The sequence below is a fragment of the Globicephala melas genome, chromosome X, assembly GCF_963455315.2.
Source record: "Globicephala melas chromosome X, mGloMel1.2, whole genome shotgun sequence".
NCBI lineage: Eukaryota > Metazoa > Chordata > Mammalia > Artiodactyla > Delphinidae > Globicephala > Globicephala melas.
Window position 1 is genome coordinate 68535410 of NC_083335.1, and position 25134 is coordinate 68560543.

General features: G+C 43.4%; 2 protein-coding genes and 1 pseudogene across 6 annotated transcripts in view; all 3 read left to right on the plus strand.

Annotated features, from left to right (window-relative positions):
* Positions 1 to 981: 981 nt before the first annotated feature.
* On the plus strand, positions 982 to 1259 carry LOC132594567 (large ribosomal subunit protein eL43-like; annotated as a pseudogene).
* An 8846-nt stretch (positions 1260 to 10105) lies between these two features.
* SLC7A3 (solute carrier family 7 member 3) lies at positions 10106 to 25035 on the plus strand. Of its 2 annotated transcripts, XM_030850778.2 has the most exons (12): positions 10106 to 10239; positions 11247 to 11650; positions 11976 to 12134; positions 12296 to 12473; positions 12671 to 12783; positions 12909 to 13131; positions 13325 to 13464; positions 13559 to 13661; positions 13903 to 14069; positions 14234 to 14400; positions 14732 to 14840; positions 14972 to 15336. In XM_030850778.2, exons 2-12 carry the CDS (start codon positions 11281 to 11283, stop codon positions 15100 to 15102), a joined length of 1860 nt encoding a protein of 619 aa, XP_030706638.2. In that variant the 5' UTR covers positions 10106 to 10239; positions 11247 to 11280; the 3' UTR covers positions 15103 to 15336. The 2 variants fall into 2 exon arrangements, with proteins under 2 accessions (XP_030706638.2, XP_060148695.1); XM_060292712.1 differs by lacking the exons at positions 14732 to 14840; positions 14972 to 15336 and adding an exon at positions 24871 to 25035.
* Positions 10130 to 25134, plus strand: part of TEX11 (testis expressed 11) — a 362363-nt gene continuing 347358 nt past the window's right edge. For 3 of the 4 annotated variants that reach the window (XM_060292708.1, XM_060292710.1, XM_060292711.1), the window contains exon 1: positions 24917 to 25054. The gene's annotated coding sequence lies outside the window, so the exon portion shown is untranslated. Of the gene's footprint in view, positions 10240 to 24916; positions 25055 to 25134 lie in introns of those variants that run through there. The other variant, XM_060292709.1, reaches the window with a different exon arrangement.

The window sequence follows — 25134 nt, forward strand, 5'->3', positions numbered from 1 at the left end:
TCATCTGGCCCTTTCTTTGACATCTAACTATGAATTCCCATCCTGAGAAGATGTTTAAATCAAAGCATCCACATCATGTACTTTAGACTACTAATTTTCTCTTTCTATGGGACCACACTGTAAGAGATGTCAAAGCAGGAACCTTGTATTGCTGTGGTCTTCCAGGTTCACCCAACTATGATATTATGTCTCATATGAGCACACAGATTCCAAGCAACTGTTTCCAGATACCTTTATAATCACCTCCATTTTTACACTTTAGTATATCTGTGCCTTCTTATTGCTTTCTTTTTGGGCTCTCTCTTCCCACGCTGCTCTCAGCTCTGAAACTGCATACTTTTGCCCGTTCATCAGGAGCTGGTTCATCCAACTCTAGCATCCACCTTTGGGTGCATTTTCTCTTATCTAGTTCAAAGGTCATTGAATCATACGGGCTCCCCTCCATGAGGCAAACTTGCAGAACCTGTAATTAAGGAGACATAATCTAGATGCGGGGCAACATGGTTTTCATTAGAGTTAGCATTCCTAATATTAAGAGCTTATTAAAAGGCTAATAAGTAAGCATATAGATGAGCAACTAGTGGATGGAATCTAATGAAACTTCGAAAACCGTTTTTGAGAAGCTTTTATTTCAAAGGTAATTCAAAAGGAAATATCCTTTTTAAAGACCAGCAACTTACCAAGATACCAGGTGCTGGGTTAGAAGAATAAAATGATCTTTATACTTGAGAAGGCCTGCCTAGGGGGGATACGAAAAATATGAACACGATTATTCTTTTTTTTGGCCATGTGGCATGTGGGAGCTTAGTTTCCCAACCAGGGATCGAACACCTGAACCTCCTGCATGGGAAGCATGGAGTCTTAATCACTGGACTGCCAGGGAAGTCCCTGAATACGATTATTCTTTTATAGAAGAAGTACTATGTTAGATATATAAACAGAAGAAAAAGCTCTCTGGGCTCGGACCTAGGTTTTGGCGACATGGCTAAACGCACCAAGAAGGTCGGAATCGTGGGTAAATACGGGACCCGTTACGGTGCTTCCCTCAGGAAAATGGTGAAGAAAATTGAAATCAGCCAGCACGCAAAGTACACTTGCTCCTTCGGTGGCAAAACCAAGATGAAGAGATGAGCTATGGGCATTTGGCACTGTGATTCCTGCATGAAAACGGTAGCTGGTGGTGTTTGGACCACACCACCACTTCTGCTGTCACAGTAAAGTCTGCCATCAGAAGTCTGAAGGAATTGAAGGACCAGTAGAAGCACCACCTTTTGAAATGTTGCTAGCCTATAATAAATGGTTAATTTATGTAACAAAATTACTTTGGTTTGTTGTTAATTTTATTAGTTAAATGTTCTTATTTGCATTGCATTAATCTTGCTTTCTAAAAGAAGACTTGGATATTAAAATCCTTCTAATTTTTGTTGGAAAAAACAAAAACAAACAAACAAAACCAGAAGAACAAGAGATTAACACTACCTGAGTAGTGGATGTTAAGGTTTTAAAGGAGTCAATACATAATGCTTCCTTTTCCCCCTTCATAATTTCTAACCAACTGAGAAATAAGGCATAGGAGACCAGTAAATGGAGATTAAAATGTCAGCATTCTTACTGATGAAACTGTTGAGTGGACGTGACTTTAGAGCTGCAGTCAAGTGGGCCTTTTAATTTTCTTTAATTCTCTGCCCTGAATTAGAGAGACTTAACTCACCTGGTCGGGCAACCTAGGCCACCCTCAGAGAGCAAATCAGAATGCACCCTCTCTATAGGCAGGATGGCTTCAAAAGTGGGATTTCTGCTAAAATTGTCGCCTTGGTAGATCAATCGCTTTGGAACAAAATTTTCATTTTCAAAACAAGCAAGATAGCAGAAATGACTGTGAAATGACTGTCTCACTTTGAAAAATAAACTGCTTGGAGTACTTTGTAAAAGGAGTAAGTTTTGCCTTAACAAATGTTAAAATATGGTAAAGCACCCATTATTTAAAATGTGCTGGGAAAAGAAACTAGAAACCACATAAATGTGCATAAATAGGGGACTGGTTAAATAAATTATGGGCCACCCCTACTGTGGAACACTAGGCAGCCATTTTAAAAAGTGAGGGGGGCCCATGAATACTGATCTGGAAAGCAGTTCAAAATATATTTTCAAGAAAAAAAAAAACCCAGAAGAACATGTATAGTATAATCATATTTGTATTTTAAAAGGCTATCTGGGGACTTCCCTGGTGGCGCAGTGGTTAAGAATCCGCCTACCAATGCAGGGGACACGGGTTCGAGTCCTGGTTGGGGAAGACTCCACATGCCGTGGAGCAACTAAGCCCATGTGCCACAACTACTGAGACTGTGCTCTAGAGCCTGTGTGCCACAACTACTGAGACTGTGCTCTAGAGCCTGTGTGCCACAACGACTGAGCCCGCGTGCTGCAACGACTGAAGCCTACTCGCCTAGAGCCCGTGCTCTGCAACAAGAGAAGCCACCACAATGAGAAGCCCGTGCACCCCAATGAAGAGTAGCCCCCGCTCGCCGCAACTAGAGGAAGCCCGCACACAGCAAGGAAGACCCAACACAGCCAAAAATTAATTAATTAATTAACTAAAAAAAAAGCTGTCTGTATTTAAATTATGTGTATATTTTCTTGTATAGGCACGGAATCTAGAAGAAAGCAAACCAAACTGTTAACAGTGGAGATCTCACAGTAGGTGGAAGTGGATTTTTATTTTCTGTCTTACATGTTTTGCTTTTGTAATTTTTAAATTAAAAACTAAATTTAATGTGCTGGCATAAAAGCAGACATAGATCAGTGAAAAATAGAGAATCCAGAGCTATATGCTAGTATATTTGAGAATTTACTACATGATAAAGTAGACATAATCAGACAGTCGAGAAAAAATGACCAATGAATTGTGTAAGGTCGGATCTTAACAAACGGCACCGCGAAACAGAAGAAAGCTTCAAGTGAGCTTTATTAGGGAGCACTCCGGGGCGAAGTTCACTGGTCCCAGAGAAAGGGGCCAGAGAAGTCGCACCCGGGCGAGGGTTGGGCAAGATTTTATAGGGGAAGAAGGGAAAGGGGTGTGGTGAATCTGGGAGGGCACAGGGTATTCCTTATTTGGTGGTCTTTTCGGGTATCCTGGGGGACGGTTAGTCCCGCCCCTCGAAAGGCGGGAAGGCTGGGCCGGGTTCAAAGTCCCCAGGTCATTTCCTGGAACTGGGTGGTCCGAAAGTCTCCAGGTCAGTTTCTGGAACTGGGTGGTCCGGAGAGTTTCGGTCTGATGCAACCTGTGAATCTGATTGTGTTCCCCTGCCTCGGGCCAGTTGGCCTTACAAATTGTATTAGGCCGACTGATTTGTATTTTGACAAAACTTCAAATTATTTATATACATAATATATATAATATCACATTTCAAACACCAAAGTAAATTCCAGATGGATTACAGGGTTAAGTAGAAAAAGTGAGATATCATCTATAAGAGGGTGATCATTTAAAACTTCTTTTTTTTTTTTTTTTTTTGCGGTACGCCGGCCTCTCACTGTTGTGGCCTCTCCCGTTGCGGAGCACAGGCTCCGGACGCGCAGGCTCAGCGGCCATGGCTCACGGGCCCAGCCGCTCCACGGCATGTGGGATCTTCCCGGACCGGGGCACGAACCCGTGTCCCCTGCATCGGCAGGCGGACTCTCAACCACTGCGCCACCAGGGAAGCCCCATTTAAAACTTTTAATTTAAAACAATTCAAGCCTATGGATAATTTTAGTAGTGTAATGAATACCCATATACTGTTTACCTAAATTCACCAATTGTCAGTATTTGCCACATTTGCTTTCTTTCTCTCCCTCTACACACACTCTCACGTGCATGCACGTGCATACACACATATGCACATTATTTTTGCTGACCCATTTGTGACACTTCATCCCTAAATACTCAGCACGTGTCTCCTAAGAACAAGGACATTCTCCTACATAACCTCAATACCATTATCATGCACAGGAAACTGGTACTGATACACTATCATCATCTAATACATAGTCCACATTCAAATTTCCCCAATAGCCCCAATAATGTCCTTTATAGTTGTTTTTAAAAAATATCAGAGTTCCATGGGCTTCCCTGGTGGTGCAGTGGTTGAGAGTCTGCCTGCCGATGCAGGGGACATGGGTTCAAGCCCTGGTCCGGGAAGATCCCACATGCCACAGAGCAACAAAGCCTGTGCACCACAACTACTGAAGCCCGTGCGCCTAGAGCCCGTGCTCCGCAACAAGAGAAGCCACCACAATGAGAAGCCCATGCACTGCAACAAAGAGTAGCCCCCACTTGCTGCAACTAGAGAGAAAGCCTGCACGCAGCAAGGAAGACCCAATGCAGCCAAAAAAAAAAAAAAAAAAAAAACCCACAGCTAGCCATCATACTTAATGGTGAAAACCGGAGTGCTTTCCCCCTATAATCAGAAACAAGGCAAGGATGTCTACTCTCACCACTTCCATTCAACACTGTACTGGAAATTTGAGCTAGAGCAATTAGGTAAGGAAAAGAAATAAAGGGCATTCAGATTGGAAATGAAAAAGTGAAACCATCTCTGTTTGCAGATGATATGATCTTGTATATAGAAAGTCCTAAGGAATCCATTAAAACACTATTAGAACTTATAAGTGAGCTCAGCCAGGTTGCAAGGTACAAGATCAATATACAGATATCAATTATATTTCTATAGGATCAATGAAAAAAATAAGGAAACATTTTATTTACAATAATATTAAAAAGAATAATATACTTGGGAATATATTTATCAAAAGAAGTACAAAACTTACTCTCTGAAAACTATAAAATATTGTTGACAGAAATTAAAAAGACCTTAAAAAATGGAAAGACATCCCATGTTCACAGTTCAGAAGAGTTGATATTGTTAAGATGGCAATACTATCCAAATTAATCTATGGATATAAGGCAATATCCATCAAAATTCCAGCTGTCTTCTTTGCAGAAATCGGCAAGCAGATCCTACATTTCACATGGAAATTCAGGGGACCCCAGAATAGTCGAAAGAATCTTGAAAGAGAAGAACAAAATTAAAGGACTTGCATTTCCAATTTCAAAACTTACTACAGAGCTACAGTAATCAAGAGTGTGGGACTGGCATAAGGACAGACATATAACTCAGTGGAATAGAATTGAGAGTCCAGGAATAAACGCTCACATTTTTGGTCAGCTGATTTTTGACAAGGGTGCCAAGACAATTCAATGGGGGAAAGAATAGTCTTTTCAATAAATGGTATTGGGACACTTGATATCCATTTGCAAAAAAATGGATTTGGACCCCTACCTCACACCTTGTACAGAAATTAACTCAAAAATGGATCAAAGACCTAAATATAAGAGGTAAAACCATAAAACTCTTAGAGGGAAATATAGGTGTAAATCTTTGTGACCATGGATTAGGCAATGGTTTCTTACATATGACACTTAAAGCAGAAGCAATCAAAGAAAAAATAGATAAATTGGACTTGTCAAAATTAAAAACTTTTGTGTATCAAAAGACACTATGAAGAAAGTGAAAAGACAGCTCATAGAATGGGCAAAAATATTAGCAGATCTTATATCTGATAAGGATCTAGTGTCTAGACTCTACAATAAAAAGACAATCCAGGGCTTCCCTGGTGGCGCAGTGGTTGAGAGTCCGCCTGCCGATGCAGGGGACACGGGTTCATGCCCCGGTCCGGGAAGATCCCACATGCCGCGGAGCGGCTGGGCCCCTGAGCCATGGCCGCTGAGCCTGCATGTCCAGAGCCTGTGCTCCGCAACGGGAGAGGCCACAACAGTGAGAGGCCCGCATACCGCAAAAAAGAAAAAAAAAAAAAAGACAATCCAATTAAAAATGGATGAACTAATAAGCACATGAGAAGATGCTCAACATCATTAGTCATTAGGGAAATGCAAATCAAAACCACAATAAGATACCACTTCACACTTACTAGGATGGCTATGATAAAATAAAAGATGGATTATAACAAGTGTTGGTGAGAATGTCGAATAAATGGAACCCTCATAATACTGCTGGTGGGAATGTAAAGTGGTGCAGCCTTTGTGGAAAACAGTGTGGCAGTTCCTCAAAAGATTAAAGATAGAGTTACCATATGATTCAGCAATTCTACTCCTAGGTATGTACTCAAAATAATGTAACACATATGTCCACAGAAATACTTGTATACTAATGTTCATAGCAGCATTATTCATAATAGCAAAAAAAAAAAGGGAGACAACCCAAATGTCCATTGGCTGATTAATGGATAAATACGTTTTTTTTCCCATACAATGGAACATTATCTGGCAATAAAAAGGAATGAAGTATGTACTTATACATGGTAGAACATCAATGAACCTTGAAAACATTATGCTAAATGAAAGAAGCTGGTTCACAAAAGACCACATACTGCATGCTTCCATTTAGGTGAAAATGTCTAGAAAAATAGGCAAATTTATGGAGACCGAAAGTAGAATTGTGGTTGCCTAGGGCTGGAGTGAGGGGTTTGGGAGGAAATGGGGAATGACTGGAAATGGGAACAAGGTTTCTTGTTGGGATGATGAATATGTATACAATTGATTGTAGTAATGGGTGTACAGCTCTGTGGCTATACTAAAAACTAGTGAATTGTTCACTTCAAAAGTTTGAATTTTACTTTTTTTTTTGCGGTATGCGGGCCTCTTACTGTTGTGGCCTCCCCCGTTGTGGAGCACAGGCTCCGGACGCGCAGGCTCAGCGGCCATGGCTCACAGGCCCAGCCGCTCCGCGGCATGTGGGATCTTCCCGGACCAGGGCACGAACCCGTGTCCCCTGCATCTGCAGGCGGACTCTCAACCACTGCGCCACCAGGGAAGCCCCAAAAGGTTGAATTTTATGGTATGTGAATTTTATCTCAATTATCAAAAGAGTACGTACTATATGTTTCCATTTATATAAAGAACAAAAACAGGTAAAAAAAAAATCTAGGCTGTTAGAAGTTGGGACAGAGGTTGCCCTTGTCAGAAGGGAAAGTAGTTACTGGAAGGAAGCATGAAGGGGATTTCTGGGGCACTGATAATGGTTTGTTTCTTGATGTGGGTGCTGTTACAGGAGTGTGTTCATTTTGTGAGCATTCATTGAGCTGTACACTTACGATACCAGTGTGCACATTTCTCTGTGTATACCGTACCTCAATAAAAAGTTAAAAAATTTTAAGCTCTGTAAATGAAAGCAACAAACATAGGAAAATATTTGAATCGAATATTACAGAAGAAAGGTTAATATCTATATAAAGAATTAATTCTCATTTATGAGGAAAGCATCAGGACCCAAATAACTAAGTTGGAAAAAGAAAAGATATGAATAAACAATTTCCAAAAGAAATAGTAATTCTAAACAGAATGCACTTCTACTTTTATTTTATTAGCAAATGACTTGTTTAAATTATAGCTATGCTGGTGAGATTGTGGTAATGTTGCTTTGCTGTAACATGGCTGATAGCACTGTAAACTGATAAAAATCCTTTGGGAAAGCACTGTAACAAGTATCAAAATTTATAAATATGTTCGTTATCTTTGACTCAGTAATCCCAATCCTGGGAATGAAGCCTAAGAAAGTAATTCAACTAGAGACATTGTATTAATGAAGGTGTTTCTTAGAACAAAGGAAAACTGGAAACAACCTGAATAAATGTTTAAATGGTTAAATAAATAATGGTACATCAGTGCTATGGAATATTATGCAACCACTAACAATGACAATTTTGAATACTAGAAGTAATTTGAAAAATATTTATTTGATCATGAAAACAGAAGCATGCAAAATTATATGATAATATTGGGTGGGTTTTTTCTTTTTTTGCAGTTCTCATTAGTGTTAAATTGTTTTATAATAAAAACAAACAAAAAAATTCAATGTTTTGCACCTGGCCATTATACCACAAGAAAGAGTTAATGAAGCTGGAGAAATCCATAATGGTGGAGGACATCAGGGAACTTCTGGAAAAATAAAAGCTGAGGAAGGAAATATGGTTGAATCCTACAAATTCATGAAAGGGATAGGTAGGTGAATGAGAAGAGTTGCATAAAATCTTGGAACGCTACAATTGGAGAGCACCTCCTAATGCTTCTAATTAACTGATCAAGTTTTTATTGAATAATTGAATGCCCATTAAGTCCACTGTTAACCTGCACATGCTAGGCTAGTCTCTACATGGGACCCTGACTTTACTTCATGCCTCAACCCCTTGCAAACTAAGAGGCCTTATTAGTTTCTACTTAGTTACTACTTCTTAGTATTCCAGTCTGTACCAAGGACTTCTTTCCCTGAATATTTACAACAGCAACTTGTTGATTAATCTCATAATTGAATCAATCATCTAATCTAAGTAACCAAATAATTATCATACACACCAAAGTATTATTCTGAATATGAATTAAGTTTTTAGTGAATACTTCCCATGTGCCAGGCAGGAAGAGTTGACTTCATAATCTCATCTAAGCATCTCAACCACCCTGTGAAATGTGTATATTATATCCAAAAACTGAGGCTCAGAGATGTTAGGTAATTTGCTCAAGGCCACACAGTATCTGAGCTGGAAATTTAACCTAGGTCTAACGCCAAAGACTGCACTCCTAACTACTAGGTAATACAGTTTCAATTGTATTGTGTGTGTGTTCTTTCCCTAACTAGATTTTTAAGACTACGAGGGCCAGGATTTTATTTTCTGTATCCTTTGTAGTCTCTTCATTGCTATGCTAGCTGCTATACATAGTCAGTGCTCAATGAATACTTAAGGAAAGCCAAAATGGAGCTGTAGCTAGCTGAAACTACCAGTTACTTCAAAAAGGATTTATATTTTAGATAGATTTATTGGTGACATATTCATAATGGATTATTTAAAGGAAACAAGGATATTTAGGCCCATCCTTAATCCCTGAGATGTCTTGGTGGAAGAGAACCACACCTTCACAACCCTTGGTGCTCCATTCTAAGAACTGATTAGGCTGGATGGGGTTTTAGGGTCTGATACCCGGTGTGATCTTTCTTTGATTCTTCTGCTCCTCTTCTGTTTCCCAGAAACTAGCCTAAAAGGGCTTGTCTCCATGCTGGTGCTTCTCCTGGTTTGGCTTTGCTTGCTGCCATGCCTCCTTTTCTTGTGCATTTAAGTGAGGTATGGTACACATAGAGGCCGGTATTGAAGTCCAATACACCAGGTTTTACCAGTAAGGTGGTCAACAAATAATTATGGTGTATGTCAGGCAAGTTATGCCTCTGAGCCTCAGTTTACTCATCAGTAAAATGGAATTAAATAAGCTCCCTCCTCTAATATTTCAGTATTGTCAGAATTTCATAGTTAATATTTAGTTTAACATTTATAGGTAGCTGGAGGTACACTATGGAGAAACTGGGGCCTAGAAATCTAGATGGGATTAATTATCTGTGTACAGGTGGTAGTTGAAATCATCTTCCATTCTCCTGCTGACTGCATTAGGAAACACCCACAGTTGAGGGTCAGGGCTGAGGGGTTGGCGTCAGATGGCTGTCCACAATCTGGTAGGGTCCTTGGGAAAGATTTCAGGGGTGAGGTAACCTCATGTAGAAAAGAAAGCTTAGTAAGAATGAGAGTTGAGTTGGAGACTCCCCGGTGCTGTTTTCCCCTCCACCTCTCACCCCCCTCCCCCACTCCTGCCAATCACCGATTCTGACTATCAAGGCACAAAGGTAGAAAATCCCCTGGTGTTTCAGGCCAGGAAGCCTCTTATTGTCCGGCTCTGACGCTCAGCGAGGAGAATGGGAAAAGGCTGCCCTCCCCCCTTTCTCGCTCCCTGCCACGCTCGTCTTGCTTTTGCAAGTGGGAAGCAATGTCAGGCCCCACGCAATCGTGTGTGTGTGTGTGTGTGTGTCTCGTGTGTGTGTGTGTGTGTGTGTGTGTGTGTGTGTGTGTGTGTGTGTGTGTGTGTGTGTGTGTGTGTGTGTGTGTGTGTGTGTGTGTGTGTGTGTGTGTGTGTGTGTGTGTGTGTGTGTGTGGTCTAGCGAGGAGGATTGGGGGTGGGATTTCATGACGTTACCGGCTCCGCCTCCGGGTGTATAAAACGGGCGCTTGGCGCGCAACGACCCCAAGCAGCAGCTTTGAAGCTTGAGCAACCGAGCTCGGCATCTCCAACCCAAGTCGGCTGAACTCAGCCTCACCGAACCCTATCCGAGACGCTCCGCGCTCTGGGCTTGCAAAAGCTCCCCGGTAAGCGTTGGAGGCCGACAAGTGTGTCGGAGGGGGCGGGCGAGGGTCTGGGCATACCTAGGATTCTCTGGCAACCATGGCATGCAGTTGCATCAACACGGCCGTGACCTGTTGCTGGCGAGACCCCAGCCCTGGGAGCCAAGGCTCCCATTTCCACCTCAGCCCCAGACCTTTTCTAGATGGGGGCATAAGAAACTGGGAGCTGAGTCGCGGGGCATAGGGCGGAACCCCTCCTCTCGGGTGTGAGCAATTTCTGGCTGCTCAGGGGCCCCTCTCTGGGGGCGTCTCCAAATCTTTAGATGTCGAAGCCCCGCCTCACTGTTGATCCTTGCTGGTCAGCCTTGCGGGGCGGGAGGAAGTGGGGGAACATTTGCTTACCCCCCTGGGCGATGGCAGCGCCAGTTACACAGTGTGGGCTTGGAGAGGAAGGATGGAACTGAGTCGGTGCTCACTTTTGATCTGTAGCCGAGGTCGGTCCCCCCTCCCTCCGGGAGATCTAGGAACCTTGCTTATTTGAAGCCCTGGGGGCGAGCGCCGAAAAGGAATGTGGATATTGGGTGTGAGAAGGGGGTTCTCCCCAGAGCTGCTGGCTTTTACTGGGTTGAGTTCTGTTTAATCCCCAAAGAACCACAGGCCAGGGAACGGACACAATTGAGCTTCTCTGGCTCCTGGGTTGGGGTCTAGGATAAACGCTATAGTTTCCCCGCCAAAGAAAGAAGAGACTAATATTGATTGATCACCTACTAGGTGCCAGGCCACTGAACTATCGGGAGGTTTCACATGCCTTTTCTGAAATTAGTCCTTCCACAAATCTGTGAGGTATTGTTATTCCTACTTGCATATGAAGAAACTGAGGTTAGAGGAAAAGTGACTTGCCTTTGTCCCTTCAACATCCTCCTCCCATCCCCCCCCAGCTCCTTTACTTGGTGGAGTGGGTATTGTAATTCACTCTTAGAGCTTAGGGATAATGAGCCCTATTGAAGGTCTTTTGTCTTGTTTTTCACCAGATCCTTCCTAGCATCCTCTTCAATTCCAGCCAGAATGCTGTGGCAGGCGCTTTGCAGATTTGGTCAAAAGCTGGTACGCAGACGTACACTGGAGCCAGGCATGGCTGAGACTCGCCTTGCTAGATGCCTGACCACTCTGGATTTAGTGGCCCTAGGTGTGGGCAGCACATTGGGTGCAGGCGTGTATGTCCTGGCTGGCGAGGTGGCCAAAGATAAAGCAGGACCATCCATTGTGATCTGCTTTTTGGTGGCCGCCCTATCTTCTATGTTGGCTGGGCTGTGCTATGCGGAGTTTGGTGCTCGGGTTCCCCGTTCTGGTTCTGCGTATCTGTACAGCTATGTCACTGTGGGTGAACTCTGGGCCTTCACCACTGGCTGGAACCTCATCCTCTCCTATGTCATCGGTGAGATGGTGGGGCAGGGGGCAACTGCACAACCAATGAAGGGGCATGGAGTCAGGAAATCTGGGTGGAGTGGTGAAGTGAGGTGTTCATTCACAGGACTTAAATATCCATAAATGCGTGTATTTGTTGGGGGGCTGGGAGGGTTGAAGTTGTGGAGAAATTGTTTGTTCTACCTACCTCTGTCTTGGTGTCCTTAATTGACTGGCTTTGGTTCTTAAAAGGTAAGAGTAGGTGAAAATAGCAGGTATTCTTGTGAGACTGGTCTGGGGGAGGGAGGAGAGGAGAGAGGAAACTTGACCCCGTGTTTCTGCCTCTGGTCCACCAGGTACAGCCAGTGTGGCCCGGGCCTGGAGCTCAGCTTTTGACAACCTGATTGGGAACCACATCTCTCAGACCCTGCAGGGGAGCATCTCACTGCACGTTCCCCATGTCCTCGCAGAATATCCAGACTTTTTTGCTATGGGCCTTGTGTTGTTGCTCACCGGTGAGGCAAGGGACAGGGACAGTGACGGGGGTGGGGCTAGTGGGGACTAGGCCTGGGAGCTTGTGGAGGTGAGAGCAGTGAGAAAGAAGAAGCTGGGAAGGAAAGGTCTGCACATAGAGGCAAGGAAACAAAGCTTGGACTGAGGCCTTTCTTTCCCACAGGATTGCTGGCTCTGGGGGCTAGTGAGTCAGCCCTGGTTACCAAAGTGTTCACGGTGGTGAATCTTTTGGTTCTCGGTTTTGTCATCATCTCTGGCTTCATTAAGGGAGATCTGCACAACTGGAAGCTCACAGAAGAGGACTACAAACTGGCCGTGGCTGGACTCAATGACACCTATAGGTTAGGAGATTCAGGAGATGCAGAGCTGGGAGCATGACGGGGAACAGAGGGATCTGCGCTGAGGGATTCTGGATTGGCAGTGGGGAGGAATGGGAGCCTAGGCCTTGAAGACCCAGCTAAATAGTTGGGCCTTAGAGAAAAGGAACAAGAGTTGGCTGAACACGCTCTTACCTTTTCTACCCCTTCTTTCACTTTAGCTTGGGCCCTCTGGGCTCTGGAGGGTTTGTGCCTTTCGGCTTCGAGGGGATTCTCCGTGGAGCAGCGACCTGTTTCTATGCATTTGTTGGTTTCGACTGTATTGCTACCACTGGTAACACAGTCATTCCGTTCTGTCTGGGGCTTGGGCATCTGCGTGTGCTCAGGCGGTGTGCGGGTTGGAGTGGTAGAGGAGCGAGCCTGCTTCTCTGATTCAGAACCTTGTGCCCCTTCCTGCAGGGGAAGAGGCCCAGAATCCCCAGCGTTCCATCCCCACAGGCATTGTGATTTCACTCTTCGTCTGCTTTTTGGCCTATTTTGGTGTCTCTTCGGCACTCACACTCATGATGCCTTACTACCAGCTTCAACCCGAGAGCCCCTTGCCTGAGGCCTTTCTCTATACTGGATGGGACCCTGCCCGCTATGTTGTAGCCACCGGATCCCTCTGTGCTCTTTCTACCAGGTCAGTGTCAAATGTTTGTTTTCCTCTGCTGTAAGAGTCTCAGGTGATAGCATTCCACACCAGAGAATACCCCTTAAAAGGCCCTTAAGTAGTCCCTAAAACGGCTGTGAGCAGAAGGTGGAGACTCGTTAAGCTCACAGTCCTGAGGAGAGAGATGCCCCGTCAACGCCGCTCTGGGCGTACTTCTCTCCAGCCTCTTGGGCTCTATGTTCCCCATGCCTCGGGTGATCTACGCGATGGCAGAGGATGGCCTCCTGTTTCGTGTCCTTGCCCGGATCTACACCGGCACACACACCCCCATCGTGGCCACTGTGGTCTCTGGCATTATCGCAGGTGAAAACTCTTCTTTGCCCTTCCCCTCGTTGTTTCAGCAACTCCGTTCACTTTGCTCTTGCCTTTGCTCATGTTTTCTGCCCATCAATTTCAGCATTCATGGCATTCCTCTTTGAACTCACTGATCTGGTGGACCTCATGTCAATTGGGACCCTGCTTGCTTACTCCCTGGTGGCTATTTGTGTTCTCATCCTCAGGTGAGACTCCTTTCCTCTGCATGCTGTGGTTTGGGTTTTGAGTCTGAGATGAGGAGTGATGGGGACCTGCTCCTCCTTCTCTTCCTTCATCATCCTGACTTTCCTTGAGGAATAGGGACATCCCTCCCTGCCAAAAAGAGTGGCTACTCTTAATGGTGACGAGGAAGGTTAAGCTGCCTGGGAGAAGATGGTATAGTGGTTAAGAGTTGTTCTTAATACTGCCATCTTCCTCTTGTCTCAGGTATCAGCCTGACCAGGAGATGAGGAATGAGGAAGGTGAAGTGGAGTTGCAGGAGGAGAAGATCCATGAAGCAGAGAAGCTGACCCTACAGGGACTATTTTGTCCACTCAACTCCATCCCCACTCCACTCTCTGGCCAAGTTGTCTATGTTTGTTCCTCACTACTTGGTGAGCATTGGCATTTTTCTCTTGGGTCAGCACGATGGGAAGGAGGGGAGTGTGTGGCATTTGGTGGCTGAGAGAGGGTGACCCTCCTTGGAGCGGGGTGCCTAATGTCTTAATATGTTGCTCTCAAGAACTGGTTTTGATGTTTCTCAACTTGACCCTTGAAGCTCTACTGCTGAGTGTCCTTTGCCTGGTGCTGGCCCAGTGGTCCACTCCACTGCTTTCTGGAGACCCAGTGTGGATTGCAGTGTTTGTGCTGCTCCTGATGCTCATTACTGGGATCACTGGAGTCATCTGGAGACAGCCACAGAGCTCCACTCCACTTCACTTTAAGGTAAATGACCTCTTTTTTTCCCCTCCACCAACCCATCTTGGAAGAATACGTTCCAGATACCTTGCAGTCTCATACATATTCTTTCATTGGACAAGAAGGGAAAGATATAGGAGATACCTAGGCCAAAGATGTCTTCTCTGACCCTTCCTTTTCCATTTCCACAAATTCTGCATATTCTTGGAGTCCCATATGAGGTACACTACATGAATGGACACTGAAATACACAGCATGAGGAGGAGTCGGACTCTCCCTTTCCTGGCTTGAGTAGGTTAGGGATCTCTTTCTATATCACCCTGTGGTCTGTACAAAGAAGATTTTGCTTTGTTCCCAGGTACCTGCTTTGCCTCTCCTCCCACTAATGAGCATCTTTGTGAATATTTACCTTATGATGCAGATGACAGCTGGTACCTGGGCCCGATTTGGGGTCTGGATGCTGATTGGTAGGTATCCACTTGGGAAGAGTAGGCCTCTCGGGTCTCCTTTCCCACCTCCTTTCCCTCTTGAGTAGGAGCCCTAGTAAGCTTTTACAGGCCACTATTTTCCCTACCTCACAGCTACCTTTCCCTACTAGGGTTTGCTATCTACTTCGGCTATGGGATGCAGCACAGCCTGGAAGAGGTTAAGAGTGACCAACCCCCACTCAAGTCTAGGGCCAAAACTGTAGACCTGGATCTCAGCAGTGCCTGTACACATTCGATTTGACATCATCACACCTGAATGCTGTCTGTTCTCCCTGCACAATAATGGAGAGTACTCCTGACCACACAGAGAGCTAGGCTTCCCATGGGATGTTGGTGGGGCAACACAGATAGAGCTCTGTATTTATTGTGGAGTGAAGGATGTGTCTGCTCTTTCTTGTCTTTTTTTTTTCACTCGTCTACTTTTTAACTGTATCTGTAGCTGCTTACTGGCTTTTAAAAAATTATTAAAAGAAACTAGAAATAGAAACTATGTCTTGTTCTTTGCTTACTGGAGATGATATGGAGCCTGACTTTCAGTGTGGAGAGCTTCAGATAAGTGTCCTTTGTTTGCTGCCGTCACCGCAAAAGTATCTGCTGTGCCTGTGTGTGCTTTCTTGTTGGCTTGGGGTTTGAGTAGGGTGGTGTAAGTAGCCATCAAGTCTAGTCACACTTCAAGGAACGATCTTGAGATATGTTTTCCCCTTGCTACACAAAAGGTTAGGTTCTGAATCAGTAGACAGCAAGACTCGTCTCTAGGATTTGGGGGTGGACTCTGATCTCAACACTGGCATTGGTCAGGGCCTACACTGAGACCATTGTCTTCTGTTCCACCCCTCCTAGTTGGACCAGTCCCAGACTCCTATGACTACCTGGACAACAGAAATTTTGGCTGTGGTGTTTAGTACTTCTGGGAAGGGGTGGACAATAGGAGAGGATGGGTAAAGGACTGTGTATATGTATAGCTACTGGTTGTTGTAAGGAAACAGAGGTTAGAGCTGCTCAGACCAAGAACTATTCATTCCTCCATTTACTCAGCAAACATATGAGGAGCGCCTGTAAAATGCTAGGCCCGTGCTGGGTGCTGCGGATACGAACATGAATAAAACATAGTCCCTGCCCTCAAGGAACTCACGATCTAGTGGGGGAGACAAGCAGGTAAACAGGAAACAATGCGATTTGTCTCAGGGCAGGGGTAAGTGCCGAGAGCTGCAGAGGCACAAAGAAGGATGTGCTTGACCTGAGTGCACCCTGCGGCTTGTGGGATCTTAGTTCCCCGACCAGGGATTAAACCCGGACCCTCTGCAGTGAAAGCGCGGAGTCCTAACCACTGGACCGCCAGTGAATTCCCTTGAGTAGGTGTTTATGAAGTGGACTGAGGGGGAGGGCTTATCTGCCAGTGAACAGTGTGAAAAGGCGTACTGTGTTGGGGGTATGACATAGTTTAATGTGGCTGGAGGGCAGCATATATGGGGTTGTGGTGAAAGGTAAGAGACCACACGAATAGCCTTGTATACCCTACCTAGGAATTCAGATGTTATCTTAAAATGGTGTGTGTGTGTGGAGCGGGGGAGGGGGTGTTGTCACTGAATGATTCCAAGCAAAAGGGGTGGTTGGATTTATTAGTCTGGCAGCAGCAAGGAGGATGGCTTGGAAGAGGGTGGGGGAAGTTAGAGCAGTGTGATAATAGCTGCCATTTATTCAGTATTTATTTTATGCCAGATACTGTGCATATAATCTCTTTTTAGTTCTTGCAATGACCCAATGAAGTAGATGTTATGGTAATTATTTTTTACAGATGAGGAAAACAGGTTTGTGGTAAGAGATATGCTGTAGGTCACATAACTTGGAGTGATCAGGGCCAGGATATGCACCCAGTTCTGACTCTGCAGCCTGTGCTCTTTAACCACTGTGTGACATTGCTAGCAGTAATTAGTTAGAAGAGCATCATAGTCATTTGGGCAAAATATTTCAGGATTTTTGGTCATTTGGATGTTGGAGCTAAGAAAGAAGTGGACGACTTAGATTTCTGGGTGAACTTTCTGGGTGAATGGTCAAATTATTAGCCAAGATGGAGAGCGTAAGAGGAAGAGCATATCTGGGGAAAGATAAATTCAGTTCCAGATATGCTGAGTTTATAAACATGTACATGAGTTTAGCTTCATATAGGTGAAGATACATAATCACCCATTGGAACTTGGAGCTAGGCTAGAGTTACAGATTTAGGAATCATCAACTCAGAGGGCAAATGAGTATGTAATGGAAGCTGTGTGTGGGGCTAAAGATTGCCTTGGGGCAAAATAAACAATCAAACTTTTGAAGCACAAATGATATCATTTCCTTTATGTACAAAGAACTCATAAAAAATAAGAAAGATGAATAACTTGACAGAAAAATGAGTACAGGTTATAGTGTTCAGAAAAAGAATATAAGATACCAACAAATATAAAAAAAGATACTGAACCTCACTCAACAAGAAATGCTAATTAAAACAACCATGAGAATTCAGTTCTTACCTTCCAGACTGGCAAAACAAATTTCGATGACAAGGCATTGGCAAAAGTGAGGGTAAACAGGCAGTCTTATACATGATGGGGATATACATTCTTGTGACTTTTGCGGAGGGTAATTTGATGATACCAGAATTAAAAACACATTCTTTTTGATCTGACAATTTCATTTATAGGAATTAAAAATTTACGTATATGAGGATATTTACAGTAACATTATTCATAATAGCGTAAAACTTGGAAGCTACCTGATGTGCACTGGCCAGGAACTAGTTAAGTTATATTAATTCAGTGGAAGACATACAGCCATTTAAAAGATGAGATTTTGCTTTCCTGGACATAAAAGCTCATTATAAATCTAGGTTAAATAAAACAACATGGCATTTACTCAAAAAAAGAGAAAAAAAAGATAGAATTATATGTGCCAAGAGGTGATATGGAAAGAGCTCCAAGTCACACTTTAAGTAGAGACAAAACAAAATGGAACAAAAACCCCAAGGTGCAGAATATTTGTGTGAAAGAGCAAAAGAGGATGCATTTATACCTTTTATTCTTTTTGAAAAATTAACCAGAAACCTCTGGTTTCTCCTCTGTACTTTTTCAGTTTTTCACCAGGTACAAACATTATTTTATTTTTTAAAAAATTAAAAAGAAAAATTTTTTTTGGCTGCACGTATGGGATCTTAGTTCCCTGTCCAGGGATCCAACGTATGTCCCCTGTGGTGGAAGCGTGGAGTCAACCACTGGACCGCCAGGGAAGTCCCCAAACATTAGTTTTTAAATTCCTTTTAAAAATCACTATGATAGTAAAAGATTGGAGGAACTCTAACATTGAAGTGATACAGGAGGAGGAGGACTCAGTGTAGGAGGAGGTGGAAACAGGAGAGTGATGTGGAAGTCTAGGGAGGAAGGGACCTCTCAGGTAGCAGTCAACAATGCCAAATGCTGCCTAGAGAGCCGAGTTAAATAAGATGAGGACAGAAAGGGTTCATTGGTTTTGTCAGTTAGTAGGTAATTGATCACTTCAAGAACAGTTTCTGTCAAGATGGTGGGGGGGACTGCAGTGGATTGTGAATGGAGGGTGAGGAAGAGGACCTGGGCTATAGGCGAGCATTTCAGGGCACCGCTGGAGGGAGCTGAAGGAGAGGTTTGGGTTTTTTGTTTTGTTTCAAGATGGGCAATTCTTGCATTTACATGCTTAAAGGAGATTGTCAGTGGAGAGAGCGATAAATCCCGGCACTACTGTTTAAATAAATCTTTTGTGGAGGAAGGAGTAGTTCTTTGATTTGGTACTCTAGGTCTTTTTTCATTCAGTGCCGTGTTTCCCAGACCTCAGACAGGTAAGTATAGCCTTCATGAATTTTTCTCTTTTTGTGTAATTCCTGTACTATTTAAAAAAAAACACCAAATTTTAAGCTTAAATACACTTCTTTAAAAAAGAAAACATTTACCACTATCATAAGTGGAAAACAAAGTATTTTCCTAATACACATTAAAATATCCAACTATTAAAAAATGTTTGGCTGTGCACCACCTAAAATAATCACATACACCATATTTTGGAAACAGTTAACACAGTGAATAATATCTCCGTAGGACACTATGCTTGACGCTGGAGTAGAAAATTGCTTTAGGCATGGTCTAACCTTGATCTCCTCAAGGAGCCAGAGATAAAATTGGCCCAAATAAGTACAGACACAAAGTGGGAAATAATAGAGGTCTAAGAGAGGTCTGAACGAAGTACCATGGGAATTCACATGAAGGAGTTCTGTGAAGTCTTCATGGAAGCTGAGGCTTTTAAGCTGTGCTTTAAAGGATGGGTAAAATACGTAATTTCAGATATGGTGGGAGAGCATTTCAGGAAGAGGGAACCTTGTGCACAAAGGCAAGAAGATGGGAAAGTTTATAATTCAGTTTGCCCAGAGCCTAGGATTTTGAAGTGGTGAAGTGGAAAAAGAAGGCAGGAAAGGCAGATTCCAGTCACTCTAGAACTCAATTCCAGGGCCTGCAAGTAAAAGGCAGGAAGTGTGTGGATAAGAGTGTTATAATATGTGAAGGAGAGAGTGGGTCTGTGATTTGTTTCAATGAATTAACCTCAGCTACCTACTCATATGGTTATATCCTAGATTTTGCCAGAATGTCACCTCTGAAATCACTATTTAAAACATCAAATTCTCTGTCTACATCTTCCCAAGCTCCAGCTCATTTGCTCAAGTAACCCCACTGCAACAATTCTTTGACCTCGTGAATCCTCCAATTCACACTCCCCTGCTCCCCAGATACACCTTCTCTGTGTTTATCAGTTTCCTCCAATCTTTGCTTGTTCCCTTTACCACTTAAATTTCTGAATTTATTATCATTATCACTCTTGCGAATATCTTCACCTCACTAGGCAATACTCCCGAGTCCTCTCCACCCCACCCGGAGGAATCCAAACATCTTCTCCATACTGTCACCTGTGTAGCTCAGGATTGTTGGCGGCAATCACACAGCTGGGCAGATTAATGATCATCAACCTTGATCAGGCCCTCAAAGAGGATTTCTGCCGGAAATCATCTTTTTCTCTCTGATTCCCCTGCTCTCTGAGACAACTGTTTCTTACCTTCCTCACATTCTTCAAATCTCTCCCTCCTACTGTCTGCTGTTGACTTTGCCTCATACTTTATTGCAAAAACGCATGCCCATCAGATAAAAACTCCCTTATCTTCCTGTGGATTTTTCTTTTAATGGAAATAGCTTTTCTTTTTTTCCCCTAATGATAAAAATGTGTTCATTGTAGGACATTGAAAAACTGAAAGATATCAAGAAGAAAGTAAAGATTCTCCCAAATCCCAACACTCAAAGATAAACATTGTTAATATTTTGGTAAATACTCTTCCAGACATTTTCATTCAAATATGCATACATAAGTGTTTATCTTTTCTGTGAGACAGTTTACATATTAGTGGGATTGGTTGGTCGCTGTAGCCACTTCTGTCTCTTCCCATTCACACCCAGGTGGAGACCATCCCAATAGTTTTCTTAAATTGAAGTATATAGTTGATTTACAATATTCTGTTAGTTTCAGGTGTACAGCATAGTGATTCAGCTTTGTTGCAGATTCTTTTCCATTTATAGTTTATTATAATATATTGGCTATAATTCCCTGTGCTATACAGTAAATCCTTGTTGCTTATCTATTGTATGTGTAGTAGTTTTTTTAGTCACTCAAATCTATAAAATCATACTTCTTAAAAATTAGTTAATTAATTGATTTTTATTTTTGGCTGCATTGGGTCTTCATTGCTGTGTGCGAGCTTTCTCTAGTTGCAGCGAGCAGGGGCTTCTCACTGCGGTGGCTTTTCTTGTTGCGGAGCACGGGCTCTAGGCATGTGGGCTTCAGTAGTGTGGCACGCAGGCTCAGTAGTTGTGGCACACGGGCTTAGTTGCTTTGCGGCATGTGGGATCTTCCCGGACCAGGGCCCCAACCCGTGTCCCCTGCATTGGCAGGCGGATTCTTAACCACTGCACCACCAGGGAAGTCCCTACACCTTTTTGAGCAGTTGGTAACTTTTTTCTTTTTTTAAACTCAATGGTAGGATATAGGTATTTCCCAAGTTTTATACCTCTACGTTGTTTTCACAGCAGTGTTTTTAAAGGCTGTATAAGTATGCCACTATATGGTACTAATGTACACTAGGTTGTATAAATAGTCCACATTTAACTAGGTGAACACATAAGAGATTTACAACGCCTCAGTGAACATTTCTGTTAATCTATCTTTGCAAAATTTTCCAATTTCTTCTTTAGGAAAATTCCTAGAAGAGGAATTGTTGGGAAACGGTACACACATTTAAGACTTTGATACCAATTGCCAAACTGCCCTCCAGAAAATTTGCAGTAATTTGTACTCCTAACCAACAGTGCACAAGAGTGCCTGTTTTGTGCATCTTGTCAATTTGAGGTTTTGTTAATCTTTTTAACCTTTGCCAATCCGATAAATGAAAAAAATTCACCTTGCTTTATTATTTGCGTTTCTTTGATTACTGGTGGGGTTGAACATCTCTTCATGTGTTTATTGGCTATTTATATTTCTTCCTGTGCAAATTGTCTGATCATGTCCTTCGCTGATTTATGTGCTAGACTATTTGTTTTTTTAATTTTAAGAGCTCTTACTGTTTATCTGTTATATATGTTGAAAAAATCTTTTTCTTATCTGTGGTTTGTCTTTCAACCTTGCTTATAGTACCATTCAGAAGATTTTAATTTTTATGTGGTAAAACTTATCATTATTTTTCCTTTTGATTCTGGTTTCAGGTCACGTTTAGATCTTGTCATGTTTATAAAATACTCACCCAAACTTCCTTTAGAAGTTTTATGATTCAATTTAATCTTTGATGAATCCAGAGTTCATTTTGGTATATGAAGTAAGGCAGGGATCTGGTTTTATTTATTTTTTTAAATGGCTATCCGGTTGTTTCAATACTTTTTCCGGACCAGCTCTTTTCTCCACTGATTTGAATCATTTCTATATATACTCGGGCCTGTTTGTGGACTGTATTTTGTTCCATTTATCTGTCTGCATGCACTATTACCATACAGTTGTATTTACGGTAGTTTTAATATCTGGTAGAACAAGCCCCTGTCCCTTACTTTATTATTACTTTTGTTTTTAGAATTTTCCAGACTATAATTGCGTATTTACTCTGGAGGTGTTTTTCTTCTTTTAACAAGGTGTAATGCTACCTTCTGCACTACTTTGCATTCTCGGTTGCTTACTCTCTTTTAATCCAGTCTATTAATGAGAGTCTTAATAAGCGCTCATTAGAGTCCAAGTTGTTCACCTGCCTTATGTAACAATCTCTTTCAACATTTCTGCACTAAATTGTTAAAGGGTTGCAGTGGAAAATTTATAGTTTATGCTAGGGGTAAGGTAAGATAATTTACAGCATGTTGAGTGCTGCTTAATGGTATTTTACTACTCACTCTTGCATGTCCTCCCCAATATGTAACTGCTTCTTTTGTGATCTCTTTTCCTCTTCTCTCTTTGACTTTTTTTTTCTGTCTCTTAATTCTCATTTACTTTTAACATCTAGAGAGGCCATCTAGATCAAAACCAAAAACATTGGGGCCACCCATACAACATAAGGGTTTTTTACCCTTTCTGCATATTTTCCTTTATTCCACTGGCCCTTTCAGTGCAGTGGTGTCAGCTCAGTGAGTAGCCCTGACTTTGGAGTCTTATTTGCAGTCAGTATTAATCAACAGAGTCATTTGATTCCTGTATGCCTGATATAATCTTGGATAATATAATATCCATTCTACTACAGACATTATTAATCACTAAGAGCTCTAAAAGGACCCCTGTGGGCTTGAGAGCTGAGGTCTAATTATTGTCCTGTTTCTTCATCTGTTCATCCGTGAACAAAGGAGTTATGCTAGAGCCAGGAGCTTGGGTGGAATGATAGAAGTTGGGAGCCCTTAACTGCCAACCAGGAAATGGGGAGTGATAATGGGAACTAATATTCTTTAAGTACCTACCATATGCCAGCCACTGTTCTAGATGCTTTATGTACACTATTCCATTGAACCAGAAGCCTAGAATTACTTTTACTTTTATTCCCATCTTACAGATGAGGAAATTGAGGCGCGCTGAGATTCTAAGTAGCTAGCGCCAGCTCACGCAGTATGTAGTGCGTGAGGATTCAGTCAATTATGGGATACCACCAGACTTCTTCCCCTAATTTAGCAATCTAGGATTGTGAAATATATATTAAGTTGCAGGATTTAATAGAGGAGGATCCAAAAGAAAAGTAGTTAATAGCAGTACTTCCTGTTTCCCCCCTTTTCTTCACTATACTATGTGATCTAGATGCAGAAAATTTTGAAGAGGGAAAAGAAATTATTTTTAGAAATCCCATCTTTTCCACGATAAATAACGACTGACTCTGAGACTCTTAGGGTCAGGAGGCAACTCTGTTAGTGTTCCCAGACTTGAAGCCACAATCTCTTCTCTTCATCTTGTTAGCCAGCTCCACATCTGGCTTGACTGAGGTGCACAAGGCTTAAAAGAGGGATATGTGAGGGAAGGGGTGGGAGGCTTGTTAATGCTTTGATTTGGCGTGTCCCCAAATTTGGAGGCCTCATGCCTTAACACTGTTGTCTCTGAGTGGAGATTTCAGTAGAGGCCAACTCCTTGGTTGCAAGCATCATTCATAGATTTAGCTGGAATCAAACATGTTCACATATATATATTCCACACCATCCCTGAAACCATTTGTTTGGAGTTGGGTAGGACCCCTGCCCTTGCTGTGAGCCTGCAGGGGAGTCACTGTGTAGTTTCCTTCAGATTTGACAATGGCAGGGCAGCAGAAACATGTCTTGGAACTACAGGGTTGTTCAGTCTCCTCAACTTTTTTTTTTAATTAATTAGTTTTTATTTTTGGCTGCATTTGGTCTTCATTGCTGCTCGCAAGCTTTCTCTAGTTGCAGCAAGCGGAGGCTACCCTTTGTTGCTGTGCGTGGGCTTCTCATTGCAGTGGCTTCTCTTGTTGCGGAGCATGGGCTCTAGGCGCGTGGGCTTCAGTCGTTGTGGCTCTCCGGCTCTAGAGTGAAGCCTCAGTAGCTGTGGTGCACGGGCTTGGTTGCTCTGAGGCATGTGGGATCTTCCCAGAGCAGGGCTCGAACTCGTGTCCCCTGCATTGGCAGGCGGATTCTTTTTTTTTTTTTTTAATAAATTTATTTATTTTTGGCTATGTTGGGTCTTCGTTGCTGTGTGTGGGCTTTCTCTAGCTGCGGTGAGTGGGGGCTACTCTTCATTGTGGTGTGCAGGCTTCTCACTGCGGTGGGTTGTTTTGTTGCGGAACACGGGCTTTAGGTGCAGGGGCTTCAGTAGTTGTGGCTCACGGGCTCTTAAGAGTGCAGGCTGAGCAGTTGTGGTGCACGGGCTTAGTTGCTCCGCGGCATGTGGGATCTTCTCGGACCAGGGCTCGAACCCGTGTTCCCTGCATTGGCAGGCGGATTCTTAACCACTGCGCCACCAGGGAAGGCCTTCTCAACTTCTTATATTTCTGACCTTTTCACTCTTGAATAACCATTGGGCAACACTGTTTACTTTCCGTTTCTTCCTCCCTCCCTCTGTCCCTGTTCTTTCTTTTGTTTGTTTGTTTTTGCAGTATGCGGGCCTCTCACTGCTGTGGCCTCTCCCGTTGCGGAGCACAGGCTTCCGGATGCGCAGGCTCAGCGGCCATGGCTCACGGGCCCAGCCACGCCGCGGCATGTGGGATCTTCCCGGACCGGGGCACAAACCCGTGTCCCCTGCATCGGCAGGCGGACTCTCAACCACTGTGCCACCAGGGAAGCCCTGTCCCTTTTCTTTTTTTCTTTCGAAGGCCTGCTCTCCTCTTTCCTGTAACCCTCGCCATCTGCACTCTTCCCGCAGTAACTGCAGTATGTTTCAGTATTGCACTATACTCCCTCACTTTCATTGATTCTCACCCCGGCTCTCTGAACTGCATCCCCAGAACTTCACGCCTGGACTGTGCCCAGAAACTCAGGCTTCGAGATGAAGGGAAAACGTCAATTGGGAGAGGCCTCTCATTGACATCGCTATGGGGGGAGGAGCTTTCCAAGCGTCTTCACTGGCACTGGGGACTTGGTTTGCGCAGGGAGCACCGTGGCGTCGGCTGTCCTGGCGGAGGTGTACAGGTTAGTTGTTTCTAACTAGCAAGGAGATGCGGTCGTTAGGTCAACACTTTTTAAAGTGGCCCTGAGGCAGTGATTTTGAA